Genomic DNA, 22,029 nt, shown 5'->3' with positions numbered 1-22,029 from the left:
AAAGGATCTTGGAAAGCAATGGAAAGCAACATGCCAGGGAGGAGCAGTATCCTGGGCTTCTGATGACTGCTGTCATCCTGTGGAGCCCGGGTGATGGAGAGGAATCAGCGAAATCACTTGACCAGAAGCAGAGGTTCCCAGACGTTGCTTTATGGGTCCAGAAGCCAATAGTTTTTCCTTTTTTGATGGAAATTAAGACAAATGAAAGATAACTGCCCAGGGCTATAAAACACGCCTAAAGTTCGGTGTGTGTGGTTAGCTGCCTTTCAGTAAAGGAGATCCATCTCCTTGTCACTGTTCCTTTTGTGGCCTTCCAAACACAGTTCAGAGGGACAAGCTCTTGTCTTGCGAAGCCGCATCCACTTGGCAGAGATGGTCCGTCATCCGGCGTTTGGAGTGATCTTCCTGTTGGAATATGTCTTCTCTGTGGCAGGTGGATCAGATGGGAAGGTAAGAATTCCATTTTGGGCCAGTATCTGTTAGTGCACATTAAGTGATGGTGCTCATAAAATACACAGGGCCATTTTTGCACATAGTACTTGGTGTATATTAACCATGATTTCTCACGTTAACCATGAATTGTCAAGCAAAGAAATTGCAGCTTGTTTGTCCATGTCTCTGTTTTGTTTCTCTTCTGCCCATTTTGGTAATCCCTGAAGTGGTTACACTTCCAGGCTGTTCTTCCTGGATGCTTCTGTTTCAAGGTGGGAGGGAGTACAAAAAAGCTATGGTTTTGCATTTAGACATCAGGACGCTATAGTTTAAGCAAGCAAATTTTGGTACGCCAACAACAAACCATGGTTTCTGTTCATGGCTTGTAGCTGGTTGAACAACTGTGGTTGCTTTGTGGGCATCATAGAGAATCATAGAATAGTACAGTTGGAAGGGGCTAAGAGGGCCATCAGGTCCAACCGCCTGCTGTTGCAAGTCACTAGTTTACACCATCCAGACACAACAAAAATGGTTCTCGTACAATATGCCGTGGCTGCATGTGCAGACCAGACCAGTAGATCATGCTTGGAGCATCCGTGCCAGAGCATGGATGCCGCTGTCTCTGCGTTGGGCATTGAAGAAAAGCAAATGCTGGTGCTGGTCCGATGAGCATGCGCAGGTGGCATGTCCGTATTGCTGGGCCAGTCCGCTCTCCGGCCTCACAGCGAACCCGGCACTCCTCTTGCCTCGTGTTCCAGTCTTCCATGCGTTTCCAAAGCTGCCCAGGTGCCGCCATGCCATTTGCATGTGGTGAAGGTGCAGAATGCAGAACCATGTTCAGAGGCTGGCCTGTGAGAGCAGCAGCCTGTCCTCTTCTTGACACTTTTATGTGCAGCTTCCTCATAGAAGTCTCCAGGTTTCTAGCCCTTTGGGCCCCTCCAGATGCGTTGGAAAGTGTGCTGTCAGGTCCTGCTGAAAGCCCTGGAGCCCGCAGCAGTTGTGGGATTGGGGTGGGCCAGGGAGGGAGGGGGGGCTGAATAAGGTTTCCAGTGAGGGGGTTGGAACATCAGTGCCCTCCTCTCAATGTCTAACAGAAGTGTACGTGTGCAAAATCAAATGAACATTGCAAGCAAATTGAGCAAATGTTCATAATTTATAAACGTTGCAGAATGTGCACATCTTGGTGCAGCTATTTTAAAGCTAGTTTTCAAGGATACTTTACATGGAAAAATATTGTAAGTATAATAACAAAAAATAGATCAAATAATACAATAAAACTCTGGCAACATTAAACCCAAGGAGACAGCCTAAAAACAACCTCATATCAATTTTTTGTTTCGGGTGCCGGGGAGGCCCAAAACATGGAGTCCATCATGCTTGCTGCAGCGTATTTCTTGGGCAGTCACCCCAGTTGTCTTGGTTAACTGGCATCATTTTTGCCATTTCTGTAATGAATCCTTGAAGAGCATAAAATCTAAGTCTGATAGGCCATTAAGCCATGGGCTAATGAGAAGGACTTCCATGTTCCCTGTTATCATGGCAACAGGTGAGTCACTCCTTTCAGTCTCTTTCTGTCTGACCTGCAATTAGTGCTGATGTATTATAGGTACGAGTCGCCTGTTGAAGCTGTTCCTCACGAAAAGATGAACATGTGCAGCCTTTTGAAAACACAGCTTCATGCTCTCTTTCCTTTCTGGTGCTTATAACGGTTCACTTGCAGGTCAAATAGAAACAAACTTTGCTCACCCTTTGTGTAGGCTCTTGACTAAGGTTTTTGATTAAGAAAACAGGCAGACCAGTGTTTAAAACCATCGCTAGAGTAAAAATGACTTCCCAATTTTTTATTAGCAAAACAGCACCAAACAAGACTCCCATCTTTTGTTTTGTTTTGTTTTGTTTTGTTTTGTTTTGTTTTGTTTTGTTTTGTGGAGGGTAACATTCTTTGCAAACACAACCAAAAAACAAAAAGGAGTCTCTTCTTGAAAGAGTCTTACCCTTATTTTCCCTCACTTGCACCTAAGGGTTTCCCCACCCAGTCCACCAGTTTCTTCCCAGTTCCTTCCCTGCCTCCCAGCGGGGAGAAGCTCTTCTCTCCAGCAGTTTGGTGCCTGGGGTGCTCTTTGACACTACCGCTGAGTGATTCATTCCTGCTTACTTTTGAACAGACATAAAGAAGGCCCATCTTGCTTCTCATAATCACGATCCATTTAGTTGCATGCCACTTTTCCACCATCAGTCCATGCTCAAAACAGTTTGTGGCAGCATTAAAAATGTGACAATGACGGTCCTATGTATTTCCTTGGAGGGAATTTGCTGTTCAAGGCAGCTGGGACAACATGTGGGCATTGGGGAGGGCCTCACCCACAGCTGGCATTCAACCCCCAATGCCAGTGTGCCTGCCTGAAGCCCCCAAGCAGAAAAATGCACCCTTCCCCTGAACTTTTTTGAAAAAACTTCTGGTGTGGCCAGAGAACAATTCTAATAAGCTTGCCATGGTGCCAGGATTTGATGGCACTTTTGCTGTATTGATCTGACTGGTGCATATTTTGTAAAAAATTGTGACCTTTATAGGTTCCATGATCGGAAGAAATGTGAGGGCGAAGTGCAGTGGGGAGGCCTTTGTGCAGGCAAGAGGGAGCCGGATGGCAGGGCTTGCTTTGGGAGACCCTTTTCTGGTGTCATAACGGAAAGGCTTCCGTGCTGCTGGTCGGCCACTGTCAGGAGGCCCTTCTTCCTCATCTGGCAGTGGCATGTTTGCGGGATGGAGAATGGCTGTGGAGATTTACAGCATGTCACACGGCTTATATGCATTGCACAATATGTTCCAATTGATTTTTAAGTCCTTTTAAAATTATTTAAGACTGGTAAGCGGATGTGAAACTTGCTGCTTTCCCTGACCTGTGCCAGATGGTTCCGTCGCAGTTCATAAATCTGTACCAAGAGGCATTGTCTTAATTGAGTGCCAGTGCCCACCAAAGTGTTCCTCCGGCCGCAAAGGGGTGTGCGCACATGCGTGTGGAGGATTCCTTCACAATGGCAGAGGTCGGCCAGGGTAGTTCCTGTGGGTGCATTCAAAATGTAGGTTAGACATCCTTAGGGCGCTGCTTGTTCTCGTTCCTGCTATGGCAGCTGTAGCCTTTGGAGCTGTGGGTACCCACTGGCTGTAGGACCTGCCCATCAGTGCTGAGTCCCAGGTGGCCACTCCTCCTTCCCCAAGCCCCGCCTTCTTTTCTCCAGCAGCCAGTCGTTTGGCGGGCTCCTGCCTTCTCTGCAGAGGCCGACATTCCTCTGTGAGGACATAGCCTCTGGGGCGCTGTGTCAAAGGAGACAGGCGTCTGGGACCTTTCGGGCCGGCCCCTTTTGCCTCCAGGCCCACCCGTCACTTCACAGCTTCTTTGAATGCAGTGTTTTTCCTCAACCTGCCTCCCTCCGGATGTGCTGGACTGCAAGGGTCGCATGGCACCTCAGGAGCTGCGTGTGTTGGACTAGACCACAAAAAGGGTGCGTGAGCAATGCTGAATTTGGGCCTCAGAAGCTGAGATGGGAGGAGTGAGGAGCGAGGAACAGCCTGGGCCCCACTGCCTCTCCCCAGGACTGGCAGCGGACCAATTATGTTTCCCTTGTGTGGAAAGTGCAGAACAAGCTGCCCAGTTTTTGGGAGTCAGGGGAAAATTGCTGCATTGGACCATTGGGCCTGTCCTAGGACCAGCACAGCAGCAGCAGCAACGTAAGGGAATGGATAGGAACAGGTGCTGCATGTGCCAGCGGCAGGATTCTGGTTTGCTGGTTAGGTTGGCAAATAAAGAGAGACTGCATGCAGCTCAGATAAGATTCCAAAAGGGTTGACATACAAGGGCAACCTTCTCCAACTTGGTGCCATCCAGATGTGCTGAACCGCATGTCCCACCCTGGCTAGGATTGATGAGAGTTGTAGTCCTAACAGAAACAGAGACATTCTGCAAAGCAAGGGCTGTACCATTCTGTTATGACCCTACCCTGAAATTCCAGATGCTGGTGATAAACAAAGAGGGAAGTTGCCTCCGTGCTTATGGGCTCTCCAGTCCCCTGATTCAGAACTGGGAAAGTCCCTTCTCTCTGCTCCCTAAGGTGCAGTCCCCCTCGCTGGCTGCAGAGGGCCGTGGAAGGCCTCCATTCTCTGAGCCATGCTCTGGACCAGGAGATGTGCTGGAGCAGCACAGGGGCAGGTTGCCGTGTTCCACCAGGAACCCATCCTCTGTCCTGGATGCTGCTCAGGTGAGCAGGTTCTCTGGGGCCCGATGGCTGGTCACATCTGGAACTTCCATTATGTTTTTGGCTAGTGGCCGATGATGTCGGAGCAGGGGCGCTAACAGGTCATTCCAGCGGAGCCCAGAAGCACCTGGCAGGCGTCTACTGTTGTGGGGGCATAAGACGAGCCCGGCTGGATCCGACCAAAGAGGCCCATCTGGTCCAGTACTCTGTGCACACAGTGGCCGAACAGCTACCCACAGGATCCCTCAGGCCAGGCAGGAGCACCTCCGCACCCTCCTGCCCATGTTCCCCTGCAGCTGATCCACACAGGGGAGCCGCCTCTGTCCCTGGCTGTAGCATCAAGCTGTCAGGGCTAGTGGCCATCACAGATATTTTCCTCCGAATCTGTCTGATCTTTTAAAGCCGTCCAAACTGGTGGTCATCATGAGATCCTGTGGAAGCAAATTCTGTAGTTTGGCCATACTTCGTGTGAATAAGCGCCTTCTTTTCCCTCTTCTGAATCTGTGATTCTATGACTCTTCCACCAGTCAGCTTCAGGGGATGACTCCTTTGGATTTTAGTGTCAGGAGAGAGAAGGAAAACTGTCCTTCTATCCATTTTTCCACACCAGGCATGATTCTGTAGACCTATTGCTGTGTCCTTGCTTTTTTTCGATGCTAAACAGTCCCAGCACTGATCAGCAGATTCCCCAAGAGGCAGGTGCTGGAAGAAGCAGCACACCTGGTGTTGTCTCCCCAGCATCTATTGTAGAGCTCTCCTATGTGGAAATCCCCTGCATGTAAGATTACTCAAAATCGCTTTCCCTCACAGGTTAATTCTGCTACATAGCTATGGAGGTTTGGTTCTTGCTGGAGGAAGCATTCGGATACATGCGTCAAGAGTCCGTGTGAGCCCAGCGCCTCTCAATTTTGGCTCTCAATAGTTCAATCAGAAAGCAACAAAATACCTGTGGAAATATTCCTGGTTGCAATAAGGTGGCAATGGTGAACTAGTCTGGCTGAATTCAGTTCTCTGTTTGGAGAAGAGAAAATATATTCTTCTCTTAGTCTGGGATTGGCCTCCGTTACTTTCTTCTCTAACTGTGCCGATTGCCCTTTCAGCACAACTCAATTAGCCAGTTTTGATTTTGGATTTAAGCATCAAGTGTTCAGCTCCACATCTAGGCATAGACAAAGGCATCTTAAATAAAGCAGGAATCTAACCCAGCATGCTTTTTATTTATCTTGATGAAACGAGGAGCACTAATCAGGCACTTCTCTGCCTTTCATTAATGAAATGATCCACCTTAATCCCCTTGTGCTTCAGACTTGCAAATCTGAAATGATGATAATGTTTGCTCATTAGCCAGCACTTAAGAGCTCCGACTTGGAGAACAACACTTGCTGCCATGCTGTAATATTGTTCCACTTCTCTGGGAGCTGAGAAACCATTGGCTGAGCCCTGGAGCTCTTAGAAAACCGCCCATCCTTGCTGAACATCTGGTATTCCCTTGCCTCCGTGTAGCAGGGCTTTGCCCATTTGCCAAGGTGGTGCTGTCTCTTCTGTCCGTCACCGGGTAGCTATCAAAGGTGGCTTGCTTGGTCACCTTCCAAGAGGCCCCGTAGCCAGCAGGCACCCATGGACAGGAGCTCCTGGACTTGTGCCTCCTCTCCACCATGGCCACCTGCTTGTTCATCTACCTCCCCTTCTCATCCAGTTGCTGCTGCCACCTTCTTACGTGCTGGCTTTCTGCTTGACAAGCAAGCAGGAGGGAGCAAGCATGAGAGGAAGGAGGAGGAGGAACAGGAGTGGTGGGATGAAAGGCAAGACTGGAATGTAAACATGGAGGGGTATCACGTGTTTAGAAAAGACAGGAAGGGTAAGAGGGGTGGGGGCGTAGTATTATATGTCAGGGAAGGGATAGGATGCAATGGAGATAGAATATGGTTCAGATGGGGATCTGGTAAAGAAAGTCTGGGTGAAACTAAGGGGTTTTGACAGGGAAAGAGACTTGGCAGTGTGGGTATGTTATTGTCCTCCAGGTCAACTTGAGACCCTGGATGATGGCCTGACAGATCAGATTCAAAGGATATCTTGAGGAAGGGACACAGTGATTATGGGAGATTTCAATCTCCTGGATATTACTTGGGAGACTCACTCAGTGGTGACAGCCTGGTCACGTCACTTCCTAGATGCTATAGAGGGAGGGTTTTTCCACACAGAGGGTCCGAGAGGCGACGAGGAGGGGAAACATCCTTGACTTGGTCTTGACCAGCAGGGAGGAGCTTATAGATGAAGTACAGATTAGGGGAGCTCTGGATGCGAGTGATCGCTCCATCCTTTGCTTGGAGATCAGGGGACTGGGGACGTGCAGCAGGTCAAGCACTAGAAGCTGGGACTTCAAGAGGGCCAACTTTGGATGACTGAAGACCAGACTGGGGAAAGTCTCCTGGGATAGGTTACTGGAAGGCAAGGAAGTTGAGGAGGGGTGGATGGCACTCAAAAGGGAGGTTTTGGAGGCGCAAGCCTTGATGATGCCTCTAGTCAGTAAGGTGGGGAGGCGGAGGAGAGTGCCGCCATGGATGCGAAAGGAGGTGGTTAGAGGGAATAGACAAAAGAGGAACCTCCGTAGGAAATGGGTACTGGGGCAAAGAGATAAAAGGGTATACCAGAAGGAGGAGGCCCGTTGCAGAAGGATTCTTCACAAGGCTAAGGCTGATTACGAGCTGAGACTTGCCAAGAATATCAGAAGGAACAAAAAGAGCTTCTATCAACATGTAAATAGGAGGAGGAAGGGGAGTCAGACAGTGGGACTGCTTAAGAAGGAGGAAGAAGATCCAATGACTGATGTGAAGGAACAGGCACAGATGCTAAATGGCTTTCTTCGTCGTGGCCTCTGTGCATCACACATATGGGTTCTGCGCCTGCGCAGTGCCTTTGGCCGGAAGATTAACAGCTAACGGTTTTTGGCGGGAACTCCGCTCCCCCTCCCCCCTAGCATTATATAAGGAGCGGAGTGTCCGCCATTTTCCAGTCTTTGCAACTGCCGTTCGTTGTGCCTAGTGCCGCTTCGCTCTCGCTCAGATTGTTACTTACCTTCTTGCTCGTCCGAAAATCTCTCTTTTTCTCTTACCAAGTTTATATCCCTTGTTCTTGTTGTTAGTATTTCACTTATATTTCTTTAACTTTGCACCATTTTTTCTTCTTTATCGTTCCTATAAAAACAAACAAACAAACAAACAAACAAAAATATTACTTTCCCGCTTTACTATCTCCTTTTTTCTTCTTTCTACGATGGTGCAATGGGCAGCGTTCCGCAAGTGCGGAAAATGCGGTTCCAAAATGCCTGCCGCAGACCTGCATGATCTGTGCCTCCTTTGTTTAGGGGAAGGGCACAGAACCGATAAGTGTGGCCATTGTTTGGCCTTCTCTAAACAGGCGAGGAAGAACAGGGAGAACCGCCTCCGCAAACTCCTTTGGGATCAGGCTCTCCTCCAATCTGATCGGCTGGTGGCTAAGCCTTCCGCTGTTGTGGCCCCACCCGAAGGCCGTCCAACTTCGGCTGACCTGCCGCAACGCTCGGCCTCTTCCTCCATTGCTCCACCCTCACGCCCTTCTGAAGAAGGCGCTCATGCTATGGCCGATCAGTCTGTTTCCTTGTCGAAGAAGCAAAAGGAAAAGAGAAAGCACAGCGACTCAGATAAATATCCTGTGCAGAAGAAGGCCAAGAAAGATAAGACGGGCAAACCGGTTAAGAAGCCGAAGAACCCCGAGCATGCAAAACACCGTCACTTGGGCTTGGCCTCTTCCTCGATTCCGATACCTACTTCGGAACCAACCCCCTCGGTCCCGACCATCCAGGCAGCTATGAGGGTTACCCCACCGGGCTCACCACGCCGGCCAGCAGCCGAACCCGTTATGGATTCGAGGAGGGGTTCTATCTCTGATGGGGAAATACGAGACTCCCCACCTAGGGCTCAATCATCAACCCTGATGCCTCCGATCCCGATGGATACTGAGACTGCCATCTCCCCTCTGAGAAGCCGTAGAAGCCGTTCCTCGGATGCGAGGTCTGATGATTGGTACCACTCCAGGTACTCTGCTCCGAGACGGGAAGAGTACCACTCTACAGCCTACTATCCAACCTCTAGGGGACAATCTTCACCATCAGTGCCTCGGCAGCGTTTCCGTTCAACGCCCAGAGACGCCCCAAGGGCACCATCTAGAGAGAGTGGCAGATCGGAGTCTCCAGGAGATTCTTCCTCCAGTGTACCACCCCCCTACTGGATGGAATCCGAAGAATCTGAGGCTGACTCAACCTCGCCGGATGCTGTAGTTGCTTCCCAGGGTCCGGGGTCACCTGAGGAACCGTACATATCGTTTAACGATCTGATGGCCGGACTAGTGAGATCGCTCGATGTAGAAGCCCACCAAAAGCCGGGACTGAGCACCAATTGTTTTTATGATGTGGTTAGAGGTGAATGATCCACATCTATTGCCTTGCCGTTTATTACGACCTTACAGCAGGCAATGACCCAGCCATGGGACCTCCCAGCTAATCCACAACTGACCTCTCATAAATACGAGTCCATGTATCGGGTGCGGGAAGAGGACATCCCATTTCTTCTCCGCCACCCCAAGCCAAATTCGGTTGTCGTAGAATCCTCTCAGGGTTGGGAAGCCCGTGGGCACACCTCACCTCGTGACAAAGGGGGTAGAAAGGTTGATTCTCTCGCCCGCTGGGTATACGCAGCTTCGGGCCTTGGTTTAAGAATCTCCAATTACGAGACAACCCTGGCACATTACCAATATTTCCTGATACAACGCCTGGACGCCATCATCGATACTCTTCCGGGAAACCAGGGCGAACTTGCTAAGACTTTTGTTAAGGAAGCTATGCAAGTGGCGGTGCAACAGCTTTCTACCGCAAGGCACCATGTGGACTCTGATTCGAGGTCGCTGGTCGGTGCAATTTCCCTCCACAGGCACGCCTGTTTGCATAATTACAATTTTCCGGATGAGATGAAGCGGAGAATTGAAGAGATGCCGTTGGACAGTTCCGGCCTCTTCCATGCAAGGACGGACAGCAAATTGAAGAAAATCCATGAATCAAGGATGACCGCCTGTCATATGGAATTGCAATCTCTACCCCGACGTAAGTGGTCATGGTCACATCCACAGTACTGTCAACAGTTTCCGCCTCGGCAGCAGCAACTGCATCAACGTCAGCAGCGTTGCAGGCAGCAACAGCCACAGCGCTTCCAACAGGGCCGCCGCCATTTCGATACGGACAGGCAACAGCGCTGATGTGATGAGCGAACCTCTCCTCTCATTCCAACTCCCCCCTCCCCCCTCTCATTTGGGGATTGACTGAAGAGTCGACTCTCCATTTGGGAGTCAATCACATCTGATGGATGGGTGTTATCTATCATCCAGCACGGATATGGAATCGAATTCGACATTGTACCATCACCGAATCCTATTTGATATTCTCCGACTTCTTTGGTACTGTTAGACGAGATTCACCAACTCCTTGCTAAAGGAGCTATTCGTCACCTGTCGTTATCGGAAGGATTCCACGGATTCTATTCCAGATACTTTACAGTTCCGAAACGAGATGGGGGTCTAAGACCAATATTGGACTTGAGAGCTCTCAATAGATTTATAACACCAAAGAAGTTTCGGATGACTGCACTTCAAAGTATTCTTCCGTTGCTGGGAAGAGGGGATTGGTTCGCCTCATTGGATCTGAAGGATGCCTATTTTCACATTTCAATACATCCAAGTTATAGGCGTTTCCTTCGTTTTGTGGTGGACTCTGAAATCTACGAATTCAATGTGCTACCGTTTGGATTGGCCACTGCACCAAGAGTTTTTACGAAGTGTATGGCCCCTGTCTGTGCACACCTTCAATTGGGTGGAATTCGGATATACCCGTACCTTGATGATTGGTTGCTGGTCGCCGACACAGAAGCAGGACTTTCGTCTGCTGTTGAGTTTACATGTGCTTTATTGCACGATCTCGGACTCTGTATTAATCGATGGAAATCTTCCCTTCTCCCTACGCAGGTGATCAACTTTATCGGAGCCCGACTGGATTCGACGTTGGCAAGAGCCTTCCTTCCTCGGGACAGACGACATGCGATTGCTCATTGCATCGCTCAGATTCGACAAACAAGAACTGCTCCTGCCCGGTCTATTCAGAGTCTGTTGGGTCACATGTCTGCTTCCATTGCTGTGGTTCCACATGCCAAACTCAGGCTACGTCCCCTTCAACTGTTCTTCAATGGGGTGTTTCGACCACAGATAGACCCCCCTACCAAACGGATTCGACTCCCTGCTTCTGTTCTTCAGTCCCTGTTATGGTGGATAGACCCAGCCATTCTAACTGTAGGCGTTCCATTCCGACCTCGGTACCGATGTGTCTCTACTGGGATGGGGAACAATCTGTTCTGATCTATGTACCCAAGGGATATGGAGTCAGTGGGATTGCAGGAACCATATCAATTTTCTGGAACTTCTTGCCGTTTTCAAAGCCCTTCAATCATTATAGGATGTGCTTCTGCACCAGGTCGTCCAGGTGACCTTGGACAACATGGCAACAGTCTTTTATTTAAACAAACAAGGGGGAACCCGATCCCAGAAACTAGCTTGCCTGGCCATGCAGATTTGGGACTGGTGCATACCGAGAGGTATCACTCTTGTAGTAGTTCACCTTGCGGGCACGGAAAATACAGATGCCGATCTCTTGAGCAGACATATGTCGCGGTCCCACGAATGGGAGCTAGACCATCGGGTTTGCGACATGCTATTTCACCGATGGGGCCAGCCAGACATCGATCTGTTTGCCACACAATGGAACAGGGCATGCACGACATATTGTTCCAGAGCAGGAGTGGGTCAGGACTCCCTCGGGGACGCTTTCATATTCCCTGGACAAACATGACTTTTTATGCTTTCCCTCCGATCCCACTCATCATGAGAGTGTTGGCAAAGATCATTCACGAAGGGGCCACAGGGATACTGATCACCCCCTGGTGGCCACGCCAACCATGATTCTCAACTCTCCTTCACGTCTCCAGAGAAGAGTTTCTCCAACTCCCTCTTCTTCCTTATCTCATTACCCAGAGGGGGGGCGCAATCCGTCACCCAGATTTGATATCGCTGAAACTGACTGCATGGAGAATACAATGATCACCTCTGATACAACGGTATTGACACCACAAACTGTTCCAGCTATTCCTGCTCAGCAGAGTCTACACCCAGACCTACAGTATATCCTCAAATCTGCGCTACGACCATCTACTAGGAAGTCGTATGCGGCAAAATGGCAGAGATTCTCTAACTTTGCCAATTTACACTCTTTTCTGGCCCCTTCAGCTTCTCTTTGAATTGCATCAGTCTGGACTCAAACTCTTGTCCATAAAGGTTTTTACAGCAGCGATTTTGCATTATCGGGGAACTATACATGGCCTCTCCATCTTTGCTCAACCTCTGATTAAAAGATTTTTAAGAGGATTGAGTAATCAACATCCAACTACAAGACCTCTAATGCCCACCTGGAGTCTTTCGGTGGTTTTACAAGCACTGACTCGACCACCTTTTGAACCCATGGCGATGATCGATCTACGCCTTGCTTCATAGAAGATGGCCTTCCTTGTTGCAGTAACTTCAGCCCGTAGATCATCTGAACTCTGCACCCTTCGGGTAGACCCCCCCCTTTCCTAAATTTTCATAAGGAAAAGGTGGTTCTTCGAATGGATGCGTCTTTCCTTCCGAAGGTCGCTACTTCGTTTCACATGCAACAGGAGATTGTTTTACCGGCATTCTTTCTGACCCCTTTGAATCCGATAGAACGATCTCTACATTTGCTGGACGTTCGTTGTTGCTTAGCTTTTTATAGGTCCAGGACTGAGTCTGTTCGGCGTTCCAATAGACTTTTTGTGAAATATTCGGAACATGATCGGGGTTGCCCAGTCACCTCACAACGTCTTTCAAAATGGATAGTAAATACAATTGTCCTATCTTATCAGTTGGCTAAGTTGGACTTACCATCTACTCCAAGAGGCCATTCTACAAGAGCTGTCGCTGCTTCTTCGGCCTTTGCATCAGGAGTCCTGATAGAAGACGTGTGCAGAGTGGCTATTTGGGCTACTCCGTGTACCTTCGCCAGACATTATAGACTCGATGTCCGTGCCAGACAGGATTGCTCTTTTGGCAGAGCTGTTCTTTCTTCTATCCTTCGTTGATGACACCTCCCTCCTCCCATTTCGGGTAAGCTTGCTATGTGTGATGCACAGAGGCCACCCATATGTGTGATGCACAGAGGCCACGACAAAGAACAGGTTGCTTACCTGTAACTGATGTTCTTCGAGTGGCCATCTGTGCAGTCACATAACCCACCCTCCGACCCCGCTTGGTGTCATGGGTGGTCCGACTATTTTCTGTGATACTATGATATCTTCTTTCCTATGTGTCGTACCACTACTGAATTTGGATTTCTTGTCATTCTGACAAACCTTTTTTATTATACAACAAACGCCGGTCTTTCAAAGACTGGAAAATGGCGGACACTCCGCTCCTTATATAATGCTAGGGGGGAGGGGGAGTGGCGTTCCCGCCAAAAACCGTTAGTTGTTAATCTTCCAGCCAAAGGCACTGCGCAGGCGCAGAACCCATATGTGTGACTGCACAGATGGCCACTCGAAGAACATCAGTTACAAGTAAGCAACCTGTTCATTTTGCCCCTGTGTTCCCCCCAAAGGAGAATGGGGGAGATCCACATGGGGGATCAGATGAGGCTGGGGACTTAGGGACACAGATTAGAATCACCCCCACTAGAAGTTGAGGGCTCCTCAGGGCTCTGGATGTTACAAAGGTGCTGGGCCCTGAGGGGTTACACCCGAGAGTACTTCGAGAGTTGGCAGGGGTTCTCTCATGCCTGCTGGCCTCCATTTTTGAGGCCCCATGGAGAATGGGTGAGGTTCCAGAAGACTGGAGGGTAGCATCAGTGGTCCCAATTTTCAAAAAGGGTAGTAGAGGGGACATGAGGAATTACAGACCAGTTAGCCTTATATCCATTGTAGAAAAGACAATGGAAAGGCTCATAATAGCAAGAGATCTAGTAACCCTAGAAAGGGAAGGAAGGTTGGCAGCCATGCAACACAACTTCCAGAAAAACAGGGCTTGCCAGACAAACCTTATGGAATTCTATGACAAGGTTTCAAGATGGCTAGATGGAGGGGACGCAATGGATGTGGTTTACCTGGATTTCAGCAAGGCCTTTGACAAAGTGCTGCATGATATGAGTTTTGGGATAGACCAATGCACTGTCATATGGATTAGGACATCATCATCATCATCATCATCATTATTATTACATTTCTATGCCGCCCCTTGCCAAAGCCTCGCGGCAGCTTACAACACAATAAAATACATTGAAATACAATAGAACATAATAAATTACCACTAAATACAAAAATACAAAAAATACACTGAGATACAAACATAATAATATAAAATTAAAATTAACAGTATAAAATAAGTAAATAAAGAATATAGGAGGAGAAAAGAGAAGGAAGAAGAAGTTGCCCTGGCCAGACCATATATTTTAACAATTACAATGATGTTTAAATAAAAAGGTCTTTACCTGGCACCGAAAAACCAGTAATGACGGTGCCAGGCGGACCTCTCTGGGGAGCGCATTCCATAGGTTGGGCGCCACCGCAGAGAAAGCCCTCCTCCGAGTACTTACTCTCCTAATTTCTTTCATGGAGGGTTCCCAGAGAAGGGACTCTCCCGCAGATCTCAAAGGGCGGTCGGGCATATACGGATGTAAGTGCTCGTTCAGGTAGCCAGGACCCAAGCCGTTTAGGGCTTTATAGGCCATAACCAACACCTTGAATTGGGCCCGGGCTTCAATGGGAAGCCAGTGAAGCTGACGGAGGACTGGAGTCATGTGAGCATAACGCCCCGTCCCCGTCAGCAACCTGGCAGCTATATTTTGCACCAATTGAAGTGTTCGGACCGTCTTCAGGGGAAGCCCCACGTAAAGCGCGTTACAGAAGTCTAGGCGGGAAGTCACCAGCACGTGTATCACTGTCGCCAGGCAGTCGTACTCCAGGTAGGGGCGCAGCTGATTAATCAGCCGAAGCTGAAGGAAGGCGCTCCTCGCCACCACTGTCACCTGAGCTTCCAAAGAAAGCTCCGGGTCGAGGAGTCCTCCTAAGCTGCAGACCTTGTCCCTAAGAGGGAGTGTTGCACCATTCAGGACCAGGTCAAATCCACCCTCTCCGAAGCCCGATCCGCCAACCAACAGGACCTCCGTCTTGTCTGGATTGAGTTTCAGTTTATTGGCCCTCATCCATTCCATTACCTCGGCCAAGCACCGGTTCAGCACAGCCACTGCCTCACCTAGATTAGTGGAGAACGAGAGGCAGAGCTGGGTATCATCAGCGTATTGATGATTCCGCAGCCCACACCTCCTGATGACCTCTCCCAGCGGTTTCATATAGATGTTAAATAGCAAAGGGGATAGAATGGAGCCCTGTGGTACTCCATGGCATAGCTGCCATGGCGCAGAGACATAGTCCCCCAGCACTACCTTCTGGAATCGACCGTTGAGATAGGAGCGGAACCACTGCAAAGCAGTACCTCCGACCCCCAATCCCGCTAGCCTATCCAGAAGGATACCATGGTCAATGGTATCGAAAGCCGCCGAGAGGTCCAGAAGAACCAACAGGGATGCACTCCCCCTGTCCTTCTCCCTGCACAGGTCATCGTACAGGGCGACCAAGGCAGATTCAGTACCGTACCCGGGTCTGAAGCCGGACTGAAAAGGATCCAGATAATCAGTTTCATCCAAGAGTGCTTGGAGTTGTCCCGCCACCACCCGCTCCAACACCTTGCCCAGAAACGGGATGTTGGCCACAGGTCTATAGTTAGTGGCCATCTCTGGATCCAGTGACGCTTTCTTCAGGACCGGTCGTATTACTGCTTCCTTTAAAGGGGCAGGCACTCGACCCTCCCTCAGAGAAGTGTTAACCACTTCCAAGATCCAGGTCCCAATCCCGTGCTCGGAGTTATTTATTAACCAAGACGGGCAAGGATCCAATAGGCAAGTGGTGGGACGTACTCGTCCAAGCACCTTGTCCACATCATCGGGCCGCAATAATTGACATGGTTGACTGACTGAAAGCAGAGGGTAGCTATTAGTGAGGAATCATCAGGATGGCGGCCAGTGACAAGCGGGGTCCCCCAGGGCTCTGTCCTGGGACTGATCCTGTTCAATCTTTTCTTCAACGACCTGGAAGAGGGGATGAACAGTCTGCTGATCAACTCTGCAGACAGTACTAAAATGGCCACAACTGAGGGGCAGGTACTCCGGATCCAGAAGGATCTGGATAGAAAATGGAAGGTGACCACAGGGTGGCTTTCAATGTGGATAAGTGTAAAGTCTTGCACTTGGGCATATGAATGGGTGTCATAAGTACAGGTGAGGGGACAAGTGGCTGGAGAACAGCACTTGTGAAAGGGACCTCGGGGTGCTGGTTGACTGCAGGCAAAGCATGAGTCAACAGTGTGATGCGGAGGTCAAGAGGACGAACACCACCCTTGCTTGCATGACCAGCAGCGTGGCTTCTTGATCAAAATTGGTATTACTACGACTTTATATGACTCTGGTGTGCCCGCAACTGGAATATTGAGTTCAGTTCTGGTCTGTGTTAGAGTCAGTGCAGCATAGGGCCACAAGATTGGTGGCCGGTTTGCAGGGGATGGGGTATGAGGCGAGAGTGAGGGAACTGGGCCTTTTCAGCCTGAAGGAAACTCGGTGGGGGGGGGGATCTGTTGACAGAATAGAGGTACGTGAGAGGGTGTCACACGGAGGTGGGTAGAGACCTGTTCTCCCCTGCAGAGGAAGGCAGGATGTGCTGCAATGGAGCAAAGCTCAGGGAACCAAGTTTCCATTTAGATGCCAGGAAGCACTTCCTGACAGGTAGGACCCTGAGGATATGGAATGGGCTTCCACGGGAGGTGGTTGAGGCCCCATCAGTGGAGGTGTTCAAGGATAGGGTAGACATGCACATGTTAGACATGTCATGAGCAGAGCTGGCTGGAGCCGGGGGTCAGACTAGATGACCCGGGAGACCCCTTCTGACTTGCTCTGTTTCTATCTTTCTGTTTCTATGTTACTTGCCACACTGCAGGACTCTCTCCTGCTGATATAAAGGAGTGTGTGTAAAGCACCTTGTCCTGCAAATCTTCAGTGGCTTTGGGGGTGCTCCCCTAGCCCTGAACTTTCCCAAGCATGGACAAGACAGAGGCTCAAGCGTTCCCGTAAAACCCCCAAAGAGCTTCCAAATAGGGTTTTGGAGGACATCCTCTCAATTCCACCCTTGCTGCACACAAAATCCTCAGGGTTTTTTCTTGCAGATGCTAGGAAGTCCCGGCTGTCTGCTCAATTTTGAAATTTGCGCCAGGGAAGTAACAACAGTGCACCTTGGGAAGTAACACAACCCAGGGAAACCAGTGTGGGGGCTGCCAGGCTCGCAGCTCAAGGGACTAGGCTGCCTTCCTGCCCAGGGGTCTCCTCAGGTGTTGAAGCAACCTGTGCTACTGACCAGGAAGGGGAACATGCTTTGCAGCTCTCCCCGAGTTCTGCTTTGGCAGCTTGGCATGCCTGGGAAGGATGGGCATGCACTAGCCCTTTGGCTGCCACTCTGGCCAAGAGACCCTCTGGGTTTTTTGACTGGCCATGGCTTATTTTGTTTTCTGGGCTTGGGCAGCACGATAAGCCACAGTGGGCTTATTAAAGGCATGGCTAGTGGGAGTGACTTATGCTGTGCTCAGACCGTCTGCTAAGCAACGGTGGCTTATGCACTACCATGGCTTGACATGTGATGCAAACCCAGCCACTGGAGTGTTGGTGGCCTCTTGCCTCACCACCTGCTAGAGCCCAGAGCACATGGGGCAGCAGTTTCTCAAAGAGGGGAAGTGGGACCGGAATTCTGGGCCAGAGCGGCAACCCCACGACCTTGTGGGATGAACTCTGGATGCCCTGTAGCAACAGGTGGTCTGAGGGCCCATCACTTTGGCTTCCCATGCAGGCTCCCTGGCAGCATAGGTCGGGCTTTTCGTTCTGCGTTTCAGCCTGCTAATTAAACGTGGAGGGAGAAACTGAGTTATTTTCAGGAGCAAATGCCGTCAAGGACCATGGTGTGCCCTTGGGACATGTCCAGTGCCCTCCCAGTTGCCACCTGGAGGCTGCTGCTTTCTCTACCAGCTGCCCTTTTGCAGAAGCATTTGGGTGTTGGTGCCAAGGCCTTCCCTTGTGTCCCACAGTTCTTCAGTAAGTTGCTGAAGAGGCTGATAGACCCATCAGTCATTAATTGAGCACTTAATTGTGTCTTTGTGTGCAGATTGCAAATGCCAGCTGGGCACGGCCAGCATCCGCCCCGGCTGGCACTCTCTGCTGCTCACTTCCTTTGCCAGCTGTGAACAAACTCCAGGCTCCGTTCAGTGGCCAGTTTCTGTGACTGCTCCAGAGACAATGAAAACTGTCAGGCTATACATCAACCCAACCCCTGATTTCCCCAGAGGATTTGAAAATGGTTGGAGGTGTCATACCTGACTGTGCTGCTTGCTTGACTGGAATGAGCAACTTTGTTCTGACAAATACATTGTCAGAAATATAACAAATGAACTGGCCCCAGGTCTCCTGGGAAGGAGGAGATGAATACAGTGCGCTTTCACCCTAGAGAAAGATTACTGCTGGCACTCGGTGTCGAGGATCTGGAAGGGGCTTCATAAACAGCACTGCCTGCCTTGACACCAGGTATCCTCAGACGACTCGGCTTTTCCTTGAAAACCTTCAGTGAAGAACCACAGCCTCTCTGCCCTGCACTGCTGAGCTGCTCTTGCAGGAACCCTCTACCCTGCCTGGGTGGGGAGGCTATGGAATGAGACTCCCTCCTTGGAAAAGCAGTTTCCTATTTTCGCTTATTAAAAATGACTCATGCAGAGGAGCTTACAAAACTCTGGGGTGACAGTATAAGAAAACTAATCAGAGAATAGTAGAGTTGGAAGAGGTTGGGGAGTCATTGGGGCCAATCCCCTGCTTAGCGCAGAACAACGAGTTAAGCCATCCCTCTCAGATGGCTGTCCAGCTGCCTCTTGGATGCCTTTGGTGTGGGAGAGCCCGCCGCCTCTCTAGGTCATCCTGCTCTAAATACCTAAACAGAATCGCAGATGACATCATCCTGGATGCAGAATGCTCCTGGTACTCCTGTAGCCCCCAGGGAAGGGGTTCATTTTTGCTCCATGGTGGAGAGCCAGGCAGCTCTTTCCTGGGAGGGCATCACACATCCCTGTCTGGCGCTTTGGATGGCACAGGGATGCTGTGACAAACCCCCGAAGTTGATCTAAGTGGCTGGGTGAGAAACAGGGTGGATATAGTCCTCCGGCTGCATTGCCCCCTTCTCTGGCAGCATGGTCACTGGCACCCAGCCTGGAAAGGGCTAAGAGTCTGTGATGCCCAAGGTCACCCATTGGCTGCATGGCTGAGCTGAGTGGAGACTAGAACCCAGATCCCCTGAGCAGACATTTTGGGGTACTTTCAAAGTATTCCACTGGCCCAGGCATGTATGGCTGTGGCTGTGATTCAGCATGTGACTGAGTAAAGAGAGCACACAGGCTGTATGCAGAAGGTTTCGGGTACTTTTCCTTGGCATCTCCAGTGAGCAGAATAGAATGGAAGAGTTGAAAGGGGCCGAGAAGGCCACTGGGTCTGAGCCTGTGCTCAGTGCAGGACTCCGAGTTAAAGTATCCTCTCAGATGGCTGCCCAGCTGCATCTTGAATGTCTCTGGGCTAGGAGAGCCCATAGCCTCCCTCGGTCACAGGTTCCACTGTTGTGCTACTCTCCCAGTCAGGATGTTTCTCCTGATGTCCAGCCGGGACTTGAGGCCGCTATTCTGAATCCTGCACTCTGGAATGAGAGTTTCAGGAAAGAGGAACGAGAGCTTTCCCATTGCGGAGTCAAGAGATGCTGCGACACCAGCAGCCAGTGAACCAGTGAAGTCTCTCTACACTCTTCTCCACATGACTGTTTGAAACATCCTGGCTTGTGGTGGCACCTGAAGCCGTGCTGCAAATCCCAGAGTTGCCCAGTAAGAGTTGCTTCTTACTGGTTGTATGGAAAAGCTGCTTGTAGAGCAGGTGGCATGAATGTAAGTCAGGGGCTTTGACTGCTCCTCGTGTCGGGAAGCTGAATCCGGTTATGCTTCCCTCCCCTCGTACAAGCTGGCTCAGCACTGTAGAAAGCCTCCTGCAAGGCAACTCCACTGCCCTGTGTTGATGCATCCACTGCCCCACCCGTAATCCCATCCCCAGTTCCTCGAGATTCACCTTTATGCTTTCCTAATCTTCTGCACGTTCTCATACATTTTGTGGGCGTACATGTCCTTTTCCTTTAATGCAACTTAATTGCAGTATACTGAAAATTGCAAACAGCTGAAAAAGAATCCCCCTCTTCCTCCTGCAGGCACACACACCAGCCTCCAATGACTCAAAGAAGCGAGAAAGCCTGGCTGTTTGCATGCCCTAGATCAGGTTTCTTTCTGTGCTGTGACCTCAATAATTTCTTTAATTAAAAAAGAGGGACTCGATAGCTTTCGAATGCATTTCCTGGCGCTCACCAGGACTGCTGCTGCTACTGCAGGAGAAGAGTCTCTGTTCACAGAGGCAGCAGAGAAATTTAAGGCCATAGGCAGAAGGGCGGAAGAAAAGAGATTTAATAACCTAATTTGTGGCATCATCACAAAGCACCGAGGCTTTTGGTGGGTGGACGGCAGCGAGGTGTGATCCTTGGTCTTTTGCCAGATGGAGCACAATCACCCTGCAACAGCCAGTTTTTGGGAAGTGTACCTTTGGGAAGGGGTGTATTGCTGAGTTCAGTCTGCCCTGCAAGGCAAACCACATGGTCTTTGGGGAAGGCCTGAGGTCAGAGGCCGCATATAGATCAAAGAGGGCCAGGCGCCACCAAGCAGCAGGCTACAAGAGGACAGACCCCAAAGAAGAAATGGCGGCACTCTTGTTATTGCCTGCGGTCCCCAGTGGAGCCACTCTGGTGTGCACTCAGCGATCTGTGTAGCCCCCCTGGAGGATGGCACATCCCCTTCGCCAGCCACAAGCAGGGCTTTACCTGCGACAGGAGGCCGCGTGCCAGAGCTGCAAGAGCAGGCCCAGACACTGTCATGGGGACCAGGCTGAGCCAGGGGCGGCCCCCTGCCCTGCCCATCTCCTTGTGTGACAGGTGCCAGCAGTGCCCTTCCATGCCGCATGAAGGACAGGCAGCCAGATCCTGCCCTGAGGAAGGAGCAGACCCAGGTCTGGCCTGGCAGTGGCAGGCTGTGCTTCAGCTGCCCAGCCCCTTGAGCGAAGGGACTTGAGAAGCACGTTCCATCATACCACTGCTGAGCAGCTGCTCTTGCTTCCCAGCTGCACCCCGCATGGCAACAAGCAGTGTATGTTGTGACTGGCCGCAGGAGAGGCAATTACCGCTGTCCGTGCTTCTGCATTTCAGTTCCCTCTGTGCTCACTGCTTACAGTTGCCCACGCCCTGCCAGCTCGGTGAACGTGAATCCACCTGCTGAGGGTCCCACTCCCTGCACCTGGTGGAATGAGCTCCGTCCACGAATGCTTCGGGCACCATAAATGTGTGAGGCTGTTCTGCAGATTCTGCTGGTGGGGAGATCAGCCCTCGGCTTTGGCAAGGTCGGGGACCTGAGAAACGGTGGGAATCTAGGCTGGGTGGGGCGGCATCCTCCAAACCAGTGCTGACTGTGGGGTGGGAGGGGGAGGCTTGTCAGGAGCAGCTTCCCACATGAGCAGAATTGTGCCCCAAATAGCCACCCCCTCATCGCTCTGGAATTCCAAGAGAGGCATTTACAGGGAAAGGAGCGACCTTCTTGGCCACCCATAAGCCACACTGAGTTTTACAAAATTAAGGGCTGGCCTTGCATATGTGGGTCAGAATTTTATCCTGCCTTTAGCTGGATCGCAGGGGCCACGCAGCTTAATCAATAGCTATTGATTTGTTACAAGCACCTCATTATCCCACTGGGTGGGCTGCAGGCAAGACACGGGCCATGCCCCAAGGACATCTGGCATGAGAGCTGTCCCAAGGAAAGCTGGGCAAAGTGGATGCTTGTGTGACCCATGGAGTTACAAGCAGGCAATGGGCTTGGATCTGCAGGTGGGTCAGCAGTCTTCCCTTCTCAAGGCTGAACATGCCCAGTTCCCTCAGTCTCTCCTCGCAGGGCAGTGTTTCCAAACCCTGGATCATTTTAGCTGCCCGCTTCTGGACTCTT

General features: G+C 50.5%; 1 protein-coding gene across 1 annotated transcript in view; it reads left to right on the top strand.

The window, feature by feature from the left end:
• NPHP4 (nephrocystin 4) overlaps window positions 1-22,029 on the top strand; it is a 139,133-nt gene that overhangs the window by 42,974 nt on the left and 74,130 nt on the right. The window contains exon 8 of the mRNA XM_044419642.1: window positions 324-450. Coding sequence (XP_044275577.1) covers window positions 324-450 — 127 coding nt within the window. The remainder of the gene's footprint in view (window positions 1-323; window positions 451-22,029) is intronic.

Source organism: Varanus komodoensis, unplaced genomic scaffold (genome assembly GCF_004798865.1).
Source record: "Varanus komodoensis strain SLA01 unplaced genomic scaffold, ASM479886v1 scaffold106, whole genome shotgun sequence".
Lineage (NCBI taxonomy): Eukaryota > Metazoa > Chordata > Lepidosauria > Squamata > Varanidae > Varanus > Varanus komodoensis.
Note: the sequence above shows the minus strand (reverse complement) of the source record. Positions and strands in the feature narration are given on the sequence as shown.